The 19466-nt window shown below is 40.7% G+C and overlaps 1 protein-coding gene across 4 annotated transcripts in view; it reads right to left on the bottom strand.

The window, feature by feature from the left end:
• Positions 1-1044: 1044 nt before the first annotated feature.
• The window catches only part of slc8a3 (solute carrier family 8 member 3), a 125632-nt gene continuing 107210 nt past the window's right edge, over positions 1045-19466 (bottom strand). For 3 of the 4 annotated variants that reach the window (XM_085142293.1, XM_085142292.1, XM_085142294.1), the window contains exons 4-8: positions 12620-12637; positions 9260-9384; positions 8740-8839; positions 6783-7052; positions 1045-4690 (exon numbers count right to left, since the gene is read on the bottom strand). In XM_085142293.1, coding sequence (XP_084998419.1) covers positions 4314-4690; positions 6783-7052; positions 8740-8839; positions 9260-9384; positions 12620-12637 — 890 coding nt within the window. In that variant the 3' untranslated portion in view covers positions 1045-4313. The remainder of the gene's footprint in view (positions 4691-6782; positions 7053-8739; positions 8840-9259; positions 9385-12619; positions 12638-19466) is intronic. The other variant, XM_085142295.1, reaches the window with a different exon arrangement.

Genomic DNA, 19466 nt, shown 5'->3' with positions numbered 1-19466 from the left:
TTAAAACGATCAGGGTTGATTTAAATGAGTGAAACCAATGTTTGCATATGAACCAGAAAGCATTTTTTTTATTTCACAGAAAAAAAGAACAAAACTGTTTAATCTCAAAACACTTTGGAAATTTGCTTTTTTATTTTTGACATCTCATTGCAGGCCAGGAAAACATACCCATCCATTAAAACGTGCCCCTTTTCTGTTACACAAAAACAAAGTTAAAAGAACAGTATTCACCTCGTCAATGAAACCTTCCACAGTGTCTTACAACATCATCAACCACTAGTCCAGTTACTGCACGGTGATATTTCAATGCCATCCTATAGACAGAGAAGAAAAGAAAAGTCTGGTGCCTTCAGAAGTGATTTGTATGATTATGTTTTTTTAAAAATAATTATTTTACAGAATTAAGACATGTATTAATACGACAAAATGACAGAACCAATTTTGAGTTGCGTCCCCGTGACGACAACCGCATCGTCATCAGCGTGCACATCATCTGTGCACACGGGTGTGAAGAGGATGCGCAGCCTGGCTTCGGCACGGCAACATGCACAGCACACAAACACACACTGGCCAACGTTTCAACTCAATAAGTCCTGGCAGATAAAACCAAAAACACAACCAAATGAACAATATAAACAGCCACTAACGGCAGGGATAAAATGATGAACACTGGCACTTCCTTTTGTTCATGAATACTTGTTCAACTGAGGACCAAAATATTTCCTGTTGCAGGATTTTTACAAAGGGACAGATAACAAAGTGACCCCCTGTGACTTGCAAAAAAAAAAGAAAAAAGAAAAGAAATAAAAACTTCACACTTCCACTGGCTCAGACGAAGCGACTGCAGATAACCTGTAGATGAGATGTGAGAGTTGTATTGTCATGCTTTTTACCCCCCAGGACACCTAAACTGTGTCTATGTAAACATACACTGAAAGTTATGTACATAATCTGTTTTGTGTTGCATCTGAATTGGGACAGCAAGCCCCTCCAACTGTCCTCCCTATTGTGCAGCAGTGGACCCATCGCTCTTCATTGATTATATGTGTGTGTGTTTATATGTAAGAGAGAGATAGTGTGAGAGAAAGAGAGATAGCGTGAGGTGAGCATGTGTGGTCCAGGGCCAGGAAAAGAGCATCCGATTCAGCCACGAGACGTATTTACAACACTGCTCACCACAAAGGAAGAACACTGAGGAAGAGGAGGAGGAGGAAAGAGTGCTGAGAAATTAAAGAAGGAACAACCACAGGGACTGGAGATTGACATCCCCCTTGTGGAAATACAGTGTTACTGCCATTTACTGTCGCCTACTCTAAAAAATGTTTTTTTTTTTTCCAATATATTTTTTATTTATATACTTTAAAACAGATGTTGCATCCCACCTCCTCTTTGGTAATCTCTTGGGTGATTTTAAAATTAGCCTAGAATCAATTCCCACATACACTTTCAAATTATTCAATAAACATGTTTTCTGACACTTTGGGAGTTTCTGTAGTTTTTTAAACTCTTGTTTTAAAAACAAAGCACCAGTCATGTGTTAAACGTAGTTCATTATTAATATCGGGCTACTTTCAAATTCAACCTGGAGCTACCTGCTGCTCTCACGCCCACACCAACAGCTCTCGATGCTGAGCAGTTTCACTCCAAACGGAGAACCGCTGACACTTGCTCTTTACATAGTGACTACAGCAAAAGGAGGCCAAAATTATGCAACACATACAAAACTAATACACTAATAATAACTGTAAGGAAGGATACATTTGTAGACTTTGGCAAAGAAACATTTAATTATTTCAAAGCTGCACTAATGACCATTTCTTAACTATGAAATCAATTTATGGAAAGTGTATTGAAATGAATGAAGTATTTTAGCAGTTTTAGTAACTAAAAAATTGTGCTAAATGCCTGCAATTAATCGGAAATGAAGCTAGCCTTCTGCACACGTCAGGTAAACAAAATTTTCCTTTAAATATTCAGTGATAATTCAAAGAAAGTGAAAACTCTAAAGCTATCACATACTTTATTATTTCAGCCTTCAAGCTCAAGTCGACTATAAAAGATGGTCAAGTCCATGCATGAACTGGCCAGCAGGGGGTGACTTCTGTGGATGTATAATGAGCAAGAAGAAAAAATAACCCTGAAATCCTCACTCTGTAACCCCAGTAAACACTTAATGATGAATTCATGGGCTGATCGCTAGTTTCAGGTAATACTAAATAAAACATGAAGTTTATTCTCTGAGTTATCGATGGGGGATTATCCAGGATATCAGGAGTTTGCTGTCAGATGTTTGCTCATCATCTCCTGGTTTGAGACACAGAGAAGACAACAGCAATAATGCCCAGCTCATGTCATCATAACGAGACCAGCCAATGGATGATGTGAGGATGGATATGCCCATCATTAACAGTCGACGATGGGCGACATTGCACTCACAACCTGGTGGCTGGTTGCAGAATAGGTACCTAAATGTTCCACTCTAAATATTAGACTTTGTTTTTTATTGGTTAAGGTAATTTCCAGGGTGTCTGTAGACCTCTGTAAATATATGTAGTTTGAATGCTTGAAGGAACTAAAGCAGGGATGTCAAACTCATTTTACATCATAGGCCAAACATAGCCCATTCTAACCTCCAGGCTTTAGTTTGACACCTCTGCTCTAAATGACACGGTTGACATGGATGGATTATAACCCTAATAATAGTCTTTTCTAAACTTAAACTTTAAAAATGTCTGCTTTAACCAAAATGTCACAGAAAAAAAATCAGTGAAACCCCACAAAACCTATTACCTTTGAAGGACCTTTTTTAATGTAACCATGTGATGGTGAATGAAGGGCATCTAGTATAGCTAAAAAGCTAAGCGCACAACCAATCCATAGGAGAAAGCTTTTTGTGATTGTACGGATACCTGAAAGAGAGATCTTAGCCAAATTCAGTGGGTATGTGCTCCTGGAAAGCCCTTAAATCCATGATTCCAATCAATTAATGCAGCTTTAAAAAAAATAGATAAATAAATAAAAGCTCATGCACCATATAAGCTCGTGTTCTTCAGCAGAGCAAAGAGCTGGTGGTTGTGGGCAGCTGCAGCAAACGCCTTTCCCTCCACAGGCACTCTGTTCAGTCCATAACGACACCTTTTTATTGGCCTTTTGCACATGTACAAGTAGAATTCTCCAGAAGTCGAACTATACAGCAAAGTGCATGGAAGGAAAAGTACAAAAATACCTCTGAATTTATCTCTGCAGCAACACGTTTTTTTTCTTCCTATTTTCAGATTTCTGATTGAAAAGGTGAAAACTTGAGTGAGACCAAGATATCAGTAAATAAATAAAATACAATGTCATACTTTTACCTAGGCAAGATACATAACTCTTAGAAATGTGAAGACATCGTTCCATTATATAGTTTATCCCCCACCCTCCCCTCCCACTTAGCCACAGCTATCCTCTGTTGTTAGAGCAGAAGGTGACCACATTTAAACAAATATTCAAAATATACAGAAAATATGGAAATATATTATATATAGATACGTTTAGAGTACGGAAGTAATGTTCAGGGCAGTTTGACCATGTTCACGGCGTCCACCTCTTCCCCTCCTGTTTGAATGGTGACTCGTCTGCCAGTATGAACGGCCGCTGTCGCTGCTGATTTTCCTCTTCGTGTAATTTCTTACAACTCTGCCGTGCTCCTTAGGAAACTATGCAAATAAAAATAAATACTATGAATCCATCCCACTGTCACTCAACAACATATTCCCATTTTCACTATAATCATTTGTTACTCCATAGATCTGAAAATAGTTCTTTGATTCCTTTTTGTGTCCTTGTGTGTTCGTTTTTTGTTTCGTTTATTTTTTGCATTTTTATCCCCAAAATACTTTTTTGTTTTTTAAAAAAAGTCATTCTCGTCAGATGTTGAGAAAAATATAGACCTCTGATTAACTCAACCCTCTCCAGATATAAGACTGCAGTCTCTTCCAGTGGAATGCAGGACCACCTATTGGCATCGCCATCTCCTGTACTCGGTGGTATCCCAATCCCAACTGTAAGCACACTCACACAGGCTCAGGGTCGCTCCTTTATCAGCCAGGCCTGTCGGCACTAGAGGGCAGGATACACACCTCCAAGCATCCTTACAGAAGGGGTTGAGAGAGGGAGAGGAGTAGGGAGGTGTAAAGGAAAACCCTCTCCTGTCCTTTCCATACAAGATTGACCTAAATTCCACAGTGAGAATTCACTCTTTTACCTCTAAAGTTGTACTTTAAACCCCTGTATGTTTGTATTGTGTCACACTGGAGTCTTTTTTTGTTTGTTTAGAAGCCCTCTATATGACAGTAGGCCTCCAGACTGGAGAAGAGAATGTAAAGAAACCAGAGGCTGAAAAGGAAGGCTGACGTGGCCAGTCTGTGTCCCCGGGGCCCGCCCAGTTCTCCTCCGATGTGGGCCCGGCGCCGGTAAAGCAGCACCGAGATGGCCAGGAAGGCGAAGATGGTGAAGAGAGTGACAGAAAAGGCCAGCGAGCCGGCCTCCACCACAAACGGCTTCCCTTTCATGTGCCAGTAAATGGCCGCCACTGACCAGGCCATGCCGATTCCCAGGAAGACATTGACTGCGTTGCTGCCAGTCACATTCCCAATGGAGGCGTCTGCGTAGGTGTCCTGGACTGCTGCTACTTTACTGGCAAAGGTGTCTGTAGAGAGAAACCATCTGTCATGAATATTTTAATTTGATTTAATTATTTTAAATGTTGTGGATAAATCACAAAAGCTGTGATGGTGAAAGCAGCTGAATTTAAAGACAGGCTAATTGCGCTGATAAAGGTTCCTGTGTGATGGGCAGCAGATTAGTGACGTAAAGAGGACGGTAAGTACACTGTAGACCAAGTTATTTCTGCTCCATATGATACCAATCAGTGCAATGTCCCCACAGCTCTGGTTATGAGTCATCCACATGTTGTTTAGTCTTTTCAGAGGTTTTGGAGGGGCAGCCAATCAGAAGAAGGCTGCCTTGATGGGAAGGAGAAGGGAGCTAAAACTGCTTATTCTAGACCAGGGGTGGGCAATCTCAGTCCACGAGGGCCGGTGTCCCTGCAGGTTTTAGATCTCACCTTGGGTCAACACAACTGAATCACATGATTAGTTCGTTACCAGGCCTCTGGGGAACTTCAGGACATGTTGAGGAGCTAATTTAGCCATTTAAATCAGCTGTGTTGGTTCGAGGACACATCTAAAACCTGCAGGGACACCGGCCCTCGTGGACTGAGATTGCCCACCCCTGTTCTAGACAGAAGTTGAACTGAGGGGCTGCACTAAGGCTCAGTGTAAGATAAATAAAGAAATGAGAATGAGCACAGGACAATGAATAGGCTTTAGAGTTAATGCTCTCTCCTCATTCATTTATGGTAATGGGAAGGCATTTTCATAGCCCTTTTCTAATCTTACAAACCTTTTGAAGCGCGATACAAAGCTCTACAAATTTGATCCCTTTCACATATAAATTCATACAGCACATTTTCTGTGGACTTAAGAATTTTATCTATTTGCATTTTGAATTACTAATTAACCTGAGAGGCACGCTCTTTATTTTGGACTGTGGGAGGAAGCTGTGGCAAATCCACACAATAACAAGGAGAACATGCAAACTCCACAGTGTGAGGCTACAGTGTTGATCACAGCAACAGCTTCAAATAAGCGCAGAAAAAATAAAAACATTTTATGGCATTTAATTTATACATTTTCTAGAGCAGTACATATATGAGGATAAAAGAGTTAAAAGAGTCTTAACAAAGCTAATCTTAATTGCTTTGACTCAGTACTGGTAACATTAGATTTCGATTGAAATGCTGCTAAATCAGGTTTGATGGACAGAACTACATGAAGTCAGCTTTTTAAGCAAATCCAAGCATAAACCGAAGGCCCAAAAATAATGACAACAACAGCAAAACACACAAAAGAAACACCCTCTCAAAGCTGCTGGGGTTTCCTGATTAGACATAAGGTGTCCGCTGGAGTAAATTTCCTGACGCTGCGGGTAATGACACAGTCGGTAAGTGTTACTTTTCAGTTTGCAGAGTTAAGGCTGCAAAAGAGTGTATTTAAAGCCAAACCATGATCTTTTCCTAAACCTTAAGTCCCGTCTGACAAACTTCTGACTTACTCCACCGCAACTCTTTCAACCTCTTAAAGCAGACTTTGTAACTCTGCAAAAAAGGCAAAAAAGGACAAAGTAAACCTTGTTAATAACTTCATGTAACAAATCAAAGCATCTGATTTTGATGAAGATTTCTGAGCCTTGTTTAACTGTCATCTAGATTCTTGTAGAATAGCAGTTGATATTTTCAAAAATAGAAACTACCTTTCCCACAAATTGTGAAAGGCTCTTCTGTGAGCCAGGCTTGGTTGTTTTAGAAAAAAAAATAAAAAATAAATATATATATATATATATATATATATATATATATATATCTTATTAGTGCCACATATAGGACCTTTAATAGCAGAAAATGCTGATGCAGTCAGAGCTTTTGGTGACATATTGTTCCAGGGTGGAAAATGTCATTTTGGAGTAAATACGATCAGCAGTCTTGATGACAAAGCATGTTTACTGTTGGAGCCCATGAAGTCACAATTTTCATAACAAAAATATGAACCACATATCCATCAAGCGACATAACAAATAATGAACACAATTTCAGAGCCCAGATTTGTATGTAATAAAAATTTGTGTATTGAAAATGACACGTGCTTTTCAAAAACAGTTCCTTCTGCTATTCTTGAACTCACCTGGGACTGAGGTGCCGAGTGCCACAAAAACCACAGCAGTGACCGAGTCCTTTAGGCCAATAGTGCAGCCGAAGTGAGATGCCAGGTCGCCGATGACGGCCGTGAGCAGGCCGATTATAATGATAGAGATGGTGAAACACGCCCAGCCATTCATGTAGTCCGTGGGAGGAACACAAGCAAACAGGACCTTCCAGAAGACGGTCAGGAAGTGCATGACGTAGTCAAAACAGGAAGGAAGCCTTTCTTCCCCTGTGTCATCCTCGTCCTCATCTCCTGGGCAGAAGTGGGGCCGAGCGGGGGGAGACGGAGGGGGAAAATAGGATGACAGGAAGGAGCGGAGGGAAGAGGAGAGGATGGAAAAATAGCAGCATATGGACAAAGATAAAGAGACAGCCGTGAAGCAGGAGAGGTAAATATTAAGTGAGGAGACAGGGAGCAATGAAGAAGAGAGAGACAGAAGATGAAAAAGCAAAGGGGAGTATGACGCAGAAAGAAGGATGACAGATGATGAAGCAGAAAGTTGAGAGAGCGAAGAAGATAAAGAACCAAGAGTTGGAAAAAAGGGGGTGAGATAAAGGATCCATAAAGTAAGTAGATAAGGGATGACAGAGGGGAAAGAAGAGAACAACATTTACTTAAAATGACATCTCAACTTATTTCTCAGTGTGAGACAGAGAGAACCATCTATCTGTCTGTCTGTCTGTCTGCACAGTTGTTTACATAACTAATCACATGGAAGAAACTTAATACATTTGGACACTTAGACATAAAGACAACCTGCTGAAGCTGAAAAGGACGAAAGGACAACAGGAGCAAATACAAATACAAATTTTAATATTCCAGGGTGATAACGGAGGTCAAGCAAATGCAGACTACTAACACAGGTAGTGCAGAAAACTGGTGGGAAGGGAACAAATTTCAGAAGGATGGATGAGAACTGATGATTACAGATTAAAACAAAAACCTATTGCAACAATAACGTTAAAAAAAATTAAAAACTACATTACTCTCCCTAAACCAAACTACGAATTAATTCTGGGCAGGTTTTAACAAGGTTTCAGATTTACACTCGAAATGTAATTACGTTCTGGTTTGAATGACATGTTTCAATCCCACTGTGTTTTGGGCAATTAGATTTGATGTTTTCCCTTGTTTAGTGAGCGTGTCAGAAGTGTTACCCAGTTAACAATGACATGGATGTAAACTCTAGCATATTAAAAAAGCAGTGCACATAGTACTGTAAATCAGCTGCCCTTGCAGAAACTCTGGGGTAACATAAGAGGGATTTTCAGGGGATGAACGCAGCCCTTTTGATTTGCAGGATGGCCAAGTGGCCAGAGAATGCTCCTTACGAGCGCATTCGGATAAAAGTTTCATCTCAGCAGCTGAAAATGTCCGTGGATACCCTCCTCAGGTGAAGGAAAAGGGTACTCTCTGTGTCCCAGCACCTCAAAGGCAACTTAGCAGAAAGGCAGGGACACTGTCAGGACTCAAAGTGTCAGACTACGTGAACTGCATGCATTTTTCAGCCAGTGGTGGATCATGAAAAAATAAAGAGCATTGCAGGATTTAATATTTCAGCAGCAAAGTGACAAACCAAGGCCTTCATGGCGCTCAGTGTTGTGGCTTGACGTGATAGATGAGGTATGTGTTATGTACAAGACATTATTCAAGAGCTTTGCTTTCACCGATATGAGTTTTTGCAAACGAATAGTGGCGTCTATATTTTTAGACTGAAGACTGCGGCAAAGCAAACAGTGCTGCCAGAGTCCTCGCCCGATTAGACTCTTTCTTTATGTTAAATAATTACACAGAAAAACGCATAAAAGATAAATGGCTTGGCTTTGCATTTTGGAAAACATACCTTTTGCCTTTATTGTCATACATAGTCACATATAACATCTCATACTGAAGTAAAGTTTGGGTTTTACAGCCCGCTCAGAGCGGATTACATTACCTGCACTGACTGTAATGGCCTCCATGAACTGCTCTCTCCAGGAGTTTGTTCCCACCACCAGAGCCAGGTTGGTCTTCTTGATAAGCTTATCCACTGTGCTCTGCATGACACGACACCAAAACACAAATCAAATCCATCCATTATTTAGCCCCAGAGTTTTTACTCTGCATCCATGGAGCCTCCTGAAGAAAAATACTCGAGCTTCACCACATGATGGCAGTGCTTTCCAATCCCTGATGACAAAAACCCATTTAAAGCATGATAAAAACACACACACACACACACCAGAAACAAACATGGAGGGTATATTTGGAGGGCAGAGGATGCATTAAAAGCAAATCACCTCCAGAAATAAATCTATGTGGGATGGGAAGCCTCGGAAGAGAAGCTGAAATTAGAAATATGTAGGTGTTCTTTTATGCAAGGTCGCAGCTGGATTAGTTATTATGATCTCCGTCTTACTACAACAACCATGTACGTGAAGCTATCTTCACCTTGTTTGAAGAGTAACCTTTCCCACCTTAAATTCATACGATTCCTCAATAATGACTTCTAGCTTGGAGTGTTCTCCCAGCACCGGCTTCCCCATCTCCGCGATGCGCTTGGCTTCCTCCTCGTCAGAAGTCAGCTTCCTGTCTGGTACATCTGAGCAGGCGGTGCAGGAGGGAGCAAAAGACAAAGGAATCAAAGTGAGAAAGATGACAATCAGAACAAGCAGACGCACAGCTGAGCATCGTGTGGTGTTGCACTTTGGAGCGCACAAACAAAAGATCAGAAGGTTGCTTTATTTAGAACTTCCATATTATGCTCAGAAAACACTTGTTATGTGCGGTGTTCAAGTTACTTCTGTGAAAAACTAAAACAGTCATTGTGGCAAAGCATGAAAAGTCTCTCTGCATTGCATTTGGTGGTGAGCCAACTTAGTTGTGTAAAGGTTAGACAAACGCATTCTTTATCGATCACAGCAAAAACTCAACCCAGGCAAATATTGGGTGTAAACATTTTCCATTTTGCTTTCAATGATTCTGTTTTTATCCACATGTGCTGGACTTTACAGCAAATTTCATACCATAAGTCAGCACTTCATCAGGAAATCTGTCATGCGTTCTTGTTAGTCTTATAGGTATTTACTGTAAATTCCTCCATCTCCAAAAACATTGTAGCTTTTGGTGAGCTTTCAGTCTCACTTAAGCTGACTGCTTTATAGACCTATTTGGTTTATTCCAGGCTTTAGCACTCAGTATTTCTTGTATTTCAGAGACACACATCTCAAAAGCTCAGCATAATAAACCTGATACAGTATAACTCTGCATGTAGCTACATGATATGACGGGCGAGAAGGGCATTCCCTGCTCAGTGTCCACATACTGGCTTTAAATGATATTACATGATCTTTACATGGCAGAGTAGAGCTTGTTCAGTTGTCAGTGAGATGGATGTTGTTGGTCTGCAAATTCAGTGGCTGATATGATTTTTACAGTTGGGAAAAGGTCAGCAGATTCATCTCAATGACAACAGAGTAGATCCATACACCGACGAAGACAGCTTGATATCGAAGAAAGTTCACGAAAATGAGTGAGTCTTAAGTTAAAATTATTTTATCAACCTTAGGAGGAATAATGAACTTTTAAGGATTTGACAGCTCAAGCTACAGCGCTCTAACAACAAAGTCCAGTAGGACGCTTTTAGAAGTAGCTATTCTTATTCCTTGCTGTATTTTCTGTTATCCACACACTGTTCCACTGGTGGATGCTACAAACATGGCTGAAATTCCACAGAAGTGCAAGTAATTGAGATATAAAAGCTAAAAACTAAACTTTATCTGACACATTGTTTTTCTACTCCTGTCTCAGTGTGATGACAGTGATAGTGGATATGCTTAATATAGTAGAATACAGATTCTACAAGTCTCACTTAGTTCATGAAACTACAATCAGGAAAAGGCTGAACAAGTATGGCTTATTTGGAAGGAGGACACCTCCAAAGAAGACCATGGCAGGACAGCTTAGGATTGCAAAGCTGCGTATGACAAAACCAATGTGGTTTTTGGACAATATGCAGAGCATGTTTGATGAAAACCAAACACAGCTTATCAGCACAAACACCTCCTACTAAGGCATGGTGGTGGTTGGGTGAGTGTCTGGGCTTGCCTTTCAGCCGCAGCTCCTGAACACCTTACAGTCACTGAATCAACCTGAATCAACCATGAAGTCCTCTGTATACTGACGTATTCCAGAGTCAGATATGAGGCAGTCTGTCTGACAGCTAAAGCTGGGCTGAAAGTAGGTCATGCAACAGGACAAAGATCCCATGCACAAACAGAATCGCTCAAAAAGAAATGAATCAAGATGCTGCAAGGGCCCAGTCCAGACCTAAATCTGGCCGAAGTGCTGTAGTGAGACCTTAATAGAGCTGCACCTAAATGAATGCTGGGAAACCTCAATGAACTGAAGGAATCTTGTAAAGAATGGGCCAAAATTCCTTCACAACATGAGTGACTGATATTGAAGTGAAGTTATGCCAGAAACCATTACTTGCAGTTACTGATGCTAAAGGTGGTTCTGAGTTATAATCAATCATGGGGATGTACTTAATTGTTTTTCACAGGAGTGCATGGAGTTTTTCGAAAACCTTCACATGATTTCACTTTCCAGTTTTTGAGGGACAGTTGGTTTAAAGAATCAGCAGCTAAGAGAGCTTGATTGAAGCAGAGGATAAACTGAGGGGCTCCACCAGGTCCCAGTGTAAGATAAATGAAACGTTTTGCAAGTAAAGCTGAAAGAGCAATAAACATGGAGATGGAAATGAGCATGACAGGTCCCCTTCAACTGTAATGTGGAAGCTCTGATGAATTTGCGTCCAGTCCACGTGTGCCTGCGTGCCTTTGCTTTGCAAAGAAGCAGCAATGCTTTACTGAGCTCCTAAGTACATTCCATCAAGCCCCATAACATCAGTCCTGTGCTGTTCAGCTCTATCAGGAAGGAGCCCTTGTGCATCCAGAGGCCTCTCATCCTACTTTGCGTATGACACCCCCACTGAGCCACCTCGTGCAGAGACCCTGTCATCTTTTATACGACTCCAGAGTTAGCCCTGCTGCTCTTTGCTGACAACATGCTTACCATTAAATATTAACATTGCCATTAACGATCACAGGCAAGTCCCCTTGATAGGAGGGCGCGTTTGCAAGTGCACACACGCGGGCATGCATAATATACCAGTGCATGAATGCCTGCCTGCACCCACACACACACACACACACACACACACACACACACACACACACACACACACACACACACACACACACACACATTTAAGCTAAATCAATTACACATCCAAGACAGTGTGTACCCTCAACTCCTGACAGCATTTCTTTTGCTCATGTTTAAAATTTCATTATCCAGTCATTCCTTGGCACAGTGCTGCACCACTACATGACACAATTTGCTTGACAAGGATGGGAAATATAATAATAACAGAACCACAAAGAGGTAATTAAATTTCTAATTTCAGGACTGTAGGTTTTTATCTTGATTGTTATCAACTGTTTGTACCTTGCTCTTGACTAGAGAACATAATTTATGGATTTGTGATTAATAATCCTCTGATTAGCATGCAAAACCATCATTAAGTGAAGAAGAGCGCCTCAAAGGAGCCATGTATTGTGTGTAACAATGACAAGAGAAGAGGACACGAGCGTGGGCATGCAGTTTATTTATACCAAACCTCTCAGGTATCAGTTCAGACTCAACATCTTTGATGGTGACAAAAAATTGTTGTGATTTGGATTTCAGATCATTAAGGCCTCGTGTTAAGACCACAGCACGCACAAGAGGTGATGTTAGTGGAGATTCTTATAGAGAAGGAATGGACAACTTACCGTCCGCTAACAACAGGGCTGTTGATGGAGAGGAGAGAGGGAGGAGGAGGAAGAGGGGAGGGAAGAAGGCATGGAGAAAACAGAAAATGCAATGAGCAATGGAAAGGAAATGCAACAAACAAGAAACAGAACAAGAAAGAAAAATGGTTAATAAGAAGGAGAGAAATGTGATGGCCTCAGAGAACCGAACGTTCAATTGGCTGATGAGGAGGAAGGATTACGGCACTTTGCCTTTTTTTTTTCATGTCTTTTACTCTCAGCTTTGGTCAGATAACTGAGAGTAAAGAGATGACAGTTTCACATGAACACATACTTAACAAGAACGCTCATCTCCTAAACTACTAATGACCTCTCCTCCTCTACAAGCCCTTTAATAAACAGAAATAGTACAGTAAATACTAACCCCTGAAACAAGTTAATATATGCATCAATTGCAAAAGTGCATTTGCTGTGGGCATCTGCAACTCGTGAAATGTAACACTTCTATAAATACTGTATTATGTAAAAGCTAGATTCACTACTGTCAATATGGTGGAGGGGAGGATGACGAGAATTTATTTGGCAGCTTCGGTTAGGGGGTGTGGGCCGTGAAACAACAACAACAAAACCTGCATCAACCTGTCGTGAATAGCTGCCAGCCAGCCTAAAAACCCAATGAGTGTTTTAAAGAGTGTGTCACGAAAGCCTGCACGCTGCTTTTAGATTCTGCGGAGATCCAAAACTAAACACAAGCAGTTCATGAAAATTCCCTGAATTTAAAGATTTTAGTCATTTTAGTCATTTTCAGTTTAAACCTGCATTAATTGGTGCTTGGCCCCTCAGCTATGATAAATAATCGTCTTGTAATACACATGTCTGCGTCAGTATCAGCAATCATTTCTACCTAGTTGTTTGTGGTCACCACGCACTGCTGAGAACACTAGGTGGTTTTTCAGCTGCTAAATTTTCACCTTTGTGAACAAGCTAATCATAATCCAAAACACGGAGCCAATTATACTCAACTGCCCACATTGTTATTGGGTATTTTCGTAATAACATACTTGAAACTATGAGCTATGATCTGTATTTAAATCTCTTTTTGGGCCGATCAAAAAATGTCACAGGACGACGAGGCTGTGATAAAAAAAAAAAAATACACTTCTGCAGTACATGTTCACCTAGAATAAACAAGCAGGCACTTGTGCACTTGCTGAAATATTCTTAGTCAGATGTGGTATTCTGTAACACGGTGATGAAAATGTCTCTCGCAGCTGCTCAGAAACATCACTCCCCTTTCCCCACGTTTTGATTTGACTTTGCCTGGTTGTTTATCTGCATGTCGTAGCTGCGGATCACTGACACGCTCAGATGCCCTCGGGAAAGTTTAAACCATAACAAAAATGAAATCATAAAGAAAAAAACTGGGGGTTTGTAAAGTAATTTGGCAAGAAAGATAATTGCATGACAAATTATGCCATTAGTGAATGAAAAGCGAGGAGAAAAGCGTCCCTATGGCTTTCCGCCTCTAGAGGTTCACGGTGACAGCACTACCTTTTGACGTCTTCACGGTCAAATTCTCCTTAAATTTACAAACCAAAGATTTCACATGACTTTAAAAAAGGAATAGGACGACGAGCAGGAAGAAACTAAGCTGTCTACATCCAACATGAATGGACCGGCTGCTTACGGAAACCTTTTTCACTGAGACATGATACTAATTGACCTGTTTGTGTTCAGAGGCACCTTATCAACTCCCTAAATCAAATACAGTCCACAGTTAATCATGATTAGAAGCTAAGTGCATTAATTGCTATGGGTGACTTGCTTCATTATCATTAGTGGTCGCCGAGCTGTGTTGATCTTAAGCCAAATGTGGTGGAGTGTCCACACCACACTAAGTAATAATAGGACGACATTTAAAAAAAAACTGAGAAGGAAGCGTCTAGCATTCACACATTCAGGTGCAGAAAATACACTAAAACAACTACACATTGTTAAAGTGGGTTTCTCAAAATCTAGCATGTATTAATTCATCAATAACTGTTCTGAACACCAGAATGATATCTAGAAAGTACAAATGTTGTCTTTGGTGAACAAAAATTCAATTCAATTTACTTCTAATGCCAAATGAAGATGCCTCAAGGTGTTTTATATTGTAAGATAAAGACCCCATAATAAATAAATAAATATTTCCAGGTAGGAAAGAAGTGTTTTTGCTAATTATTTTGTTCATAATGATGCTGATAATGTGATCTGGAATGGTACTGGAAGTTGCATCTAAATGTTCCAATTTTCATGACATAAATTTATGTTTTATTAATCCAGAAGAGCCATGTTTTGATTGCAAGGGCCACTGCTCATTTTTGTCTAACATGCACACAGAGATCATCGCTAGTTGGTCTCTTTTTATTAGTTGTTTATAAAAATACATAAAATGAACTATGTGCATGTAGTCATAACTAGGGCCTCCAGTGAATGAAAGGCTATAGTGACATGCATGTTCTTAGGCCATGAAGCCCGCATGAAGTATGAGCTCGGGGGGTTTAGACAGATTGACAAAATACTGGACTGTGATGCAAAAAACAAAAATGCTGTTTATTTTTGCAAATGCTCAATTACTTTAAGAACAAAATGCCCAGAATGTCAACATGTGTAGGAAGCCTCTATCCTGTATCATTTTTCACTTTCGGTGGATAATTTCTGAGCCATTTTCAGCACAACCATCAGCATGTGCACCCACAGTCATGCCAAAAAGGGAGCAAACAAGCTCACAAATCTATTATCAGACACATAAACAGGAGTGTTTTAAAGGCAGTGGGCTGGCAGTACTGACTGCACTCACAGGCCAGAGTGCTGTCATTTTGCCAGGAATACAACTGCGATAGGGAAGATTAACCTAAGAGATGTAATTGTAGAGGTGGAGGAGTGTGCTTGTGTGTGTGTAGACAGTGAATGTGTAAGTGGAGGGCTAGGGTATCTGTGTCTCTGTTTAATTGCCATCATCAGCATGCTCTTTTGTGTGCTCTGCCTCATCAGATCTGTCCGGCTACAAAACAGTGAGTCCTCCTCTTGATGTTGCACACATCTGGACTCTGAGACCGGCATCAATACGACACTAATGGGGCGCCTTTTCTCTCTTTAGCTCATTACGGAAGAATCATCATTTGACTTACTGGGGCTACTCTGGTTGCCAAGGACAAAGTGGCTGTGCTGGGAGTGTTGCATGTGAATACATGAAGGAGTGGATGTATGTACGTATGGATTGGGGAAAGAGATACAAAATGAAGGAGAATTTTGTGCGTGCACAAGCAAAGTATGGGAGATGGCTAAATAGATTTATGAGGCAATAACAAAAGAATAGAAATGAGCGATTGGTGGAAAAAGGAGAGTAGCAGTGGAAGCAAGGATGGAGAAAGAAATTGAGGAAGCAAGGGGTATTAAAGGACAGAATGTGAAGCGATGGATGGATGAACACTGGCAGGAACTGCTACATGCGGATAGACAGATGAAGGGAGTAGTAGATATGATAAAAAAGAAAGAAAGACAGGGATTATTGAGTGGAATGAAAGGAGTGGGTGGATGGAATAAAAGATGGGATCAAAGATGAACAATCTGTTGGATGCAAGGAAGAAGAATAATTTAGTGAGTAGTTTAATGGAGGGATTGGCAGAAATGGGAGGGCAAGAATTTACAGAGCAACCAAAGATGTGAGGTTGAAAAAAGGAGAAGGAGTGGAGGAAAGAATACGTAGGCCACAGCCAAAACAAGGACAACTAATATAAGGAATATGAAAGAAAAAATGGAAATCTCAGGGAATGAACTAATGGACAGGAGGACAGATGGATGCTTGCGGGGATTGAAAGGATGGATAAAGGTACTAACAGAGCTAGGATGAGTGATGCATGAGTTCTCTGATGGATAGAAGAGGTACAGAATGAGCACTATTGATCTATATACAGAAAGATGGATGGAAATGGAGAAAGAGATTGCAAGAACAGGCTACGGAGCAAAGAAGGGATTGCAGATTCTTAATAAGAAAGAGATCACAGCTTAATGGAAAAGCTGGAGCAAACAGTTGGATGTGATGTTAACTTGTCTGCATTTCACATGTGTGACAGTCATGGTTCAAGTGAATAAGGCCCCCATTCACACAGGTTAACAAACAACATGTCGTGAAGGGAAAAATGTGTTTCATAGCAGTTGCTGGAAAATCGATTGCTAAAGCCCCAAACACACAGCGACCACCTGGCCACTGGTTGCCATGGAAAAATGTGTATTCCCAAACTGTGAGGCACAAAACCTGCTTAAGATTGCTGTGGTCACCTGTAGCTTGCATGACTCATGCCGACTTGTCTACAAATACTCGCCAGCTGCTCTCTGAGTGGTAGCGAAACTGGAAAAAGTGCGACAAACCAGAAACAGAGGCCGCTTGTTTCTAATGCAAAAAGTTGCGTCTTTTAAAATGTGTCAGCTGACTTTTACTTTGAAGGTAGGCAATCTCAGTCACCAGTTTGCGTTGCACTTTTTCAAGTTTTTTCTACGACTTTGCTTGGACTTCACAGGTATTTTCAGACAATTCAGAGCTCCTTTAGAGAACTAAGCTATTACAAGTCATCTTAAGGAGGATATCTGCAATCCATGTTATCGTTGTTGCAAAAACTTCACCAATTTTTTCAGTCTCATGGTGCCACTGGAGATCAGGAAAATTATTAGGTCTCATCAACCACATTGTTCAAACAGATAAATAAAGACAATCTGCAGGATGTAAGCTAGAGACCATACAGCGACATGCTCAATAAAACCTCAGACTACACCTGCAGTTGAAAATATCAGAAACAGGAACAGATATCTTAAATAGAGGGCTAGAACGAATATGACACAAGGGTGTAAAGTGGCCAATCACCTTCAAACTTAACTTTTATGTGATTTAATGTGAAACGTTTGCGACTGTATGCAACTATGAGAGAGCTCTGATATCACTGTATTGGCAAAATCAGTTCAACACACACACATACACAGAAATGCGATCAGATAGGACAAAAAGGATAAGTGGAAGGCTCAAGATGTGGACATAGAGGGAAGGAAGGAGGGTTGAGTGATGTTCATCTGTTTCCTGCAATCGTCCAATCATGAAGAGACATTATCTACTGTACTGAGCACAAGTCATCAGTCTTCATAAGGCACACATTTGCATTTGTGAAGATATCGACACCCGTACTGCACATCACTTCCACACACACACTGTGCGACTGTGAGAGAAAACGTGGTGCACAGGAATCTCAGCAGACAATCTGAGTGTTTCCTGCAGCTCAGAGTGATTCGTTAAATAATAATGGTTCAGGATTGCAGCTGAGTGGCCGCCGTCTCCGGTCTGCACCGCTACTCAGCTTGCACCAAACACACGCACACAATTGTCAGCCTGCGAGAGAAACAAGATGACAAAGACGGATGCTTCAGCTGCCTTTATTATGTTTCAATATGCAGGCTGTGTAACGCGTCCATCATCTTGTTATGCTGTATCCATGTTTCTGACGGTGTGGAATCGGAGGGAGTCAAAATGCTGAGCACACACCATGCTTCATCTTCTCAGGCAACGCTGCTAGAATGAATGAACTGATAATTTAACTGAATGCTGGATGATTTCACTTGAGCATCCTGATAGAGGTCTTTCATGGATGAAAAGTCATGTTTTTAATCTTGCTGCGCTAATTAATGCCGCTATGAGTAACATTTTGACATAAACAAATTGTCGGCACATTAATTTTGAGATATTATAGTGATTACTGTAAACAAATACAATCATTGTCAAGAAGATTGGCACACCCTACCACACACAACACTGCGCTTAAATAACATGCAGCAGGCAGCTGATGGTGGTCTGGTTTACGACAAATGAGGAAGAGTTTTGTGTTCTCCCATCTTCCTATTTATTGCGTGTAATCCATCTTATATCATATCACAGCATGTAATATGACGATTAGAGCTGCTGGTAGGTGAGTTCTGTTAACCGTGAATACAACAAAGCCAGCTTCTCCTCTCTGATTCCACTCTTTCTGCTAATATAGGTACAGTAATGATTAAAGTGGTACTCACTTGGTAGAAAACACTAATTATGGGGATTTCCCCAAAAAGCCTAACTGTTTCTTTAAACATTTGTAGGAGGAACTGATCAGTTGCTAGGTTCCATATTTGGTTTAATCTGCATCTCTAGATAACGGCTGCTTGGGAAAGCCCACAAAGCCCCAGACAGTCTGCCTCGGGACACACCAGAGATGCTCCTAATCGGCACATATGGTGCATTTCGCTTGGGACGTTTTTTTTATATTAACAAGAGTCTTGTTCCTCTCGCTATTACTGCCTTATCATCTCTTTGTGGCCTTTCCCTGTCTGTCTCTGGATCTTTGCCTTCAATCCTTCGAATGTTTTCTTTAACATCTTCTTTCTGTGCCTCATTTGTACATCTACCTCTGTCTTTATTTTCCTGTTTTCTTTAGCTATATTAACTTGGTAGGTAAGTTAGTGATTTTAACGGATTTTCACTGTCATTTTTTATCTATCATTTATATTTTTTATAAGGGTAAAACTGAACTGAAAAAATAGGGTCACCGGGCTTTACAGTCTTTGTCTTTTTCACTTCCTTTTAAATTAAAACTAGGCTACGTAAAACTCAATGCAGGTTGGATCTTCCTGTTGTAAGTAAAAAAGAAATTTCATGATTTTACATAAGCTACATTCAGCTCTTCCCTTATTCAAAGGGGGTGACCATAGCAGGTAGCTCTGTGTGTTTTGCACAACCTCTTCCTGACGCAACCTCAAAGGGATATATGTCTCCTCCCGGGATTGAAATGAATCTTTCATTTGTTAGGCA

The sequence above is a fragment of the Neolamprologus multifasciatus genome, chromosome 19, assembly GCF_963576455.1.
Source record: "Neolamprologus multifasciatus chromosome 19, fNeoMul1.2, whole genome shotgun sequence".
NCBI lineage: Eukaryota > Metazoa > Chordata > Actinopteri > Cichliformes > Cichlidae > Neolamprologus > Neolamprologus multifasciatus.
This window is presented reverse-complemented; position numbering and strand designations above follow the sequence as displayed.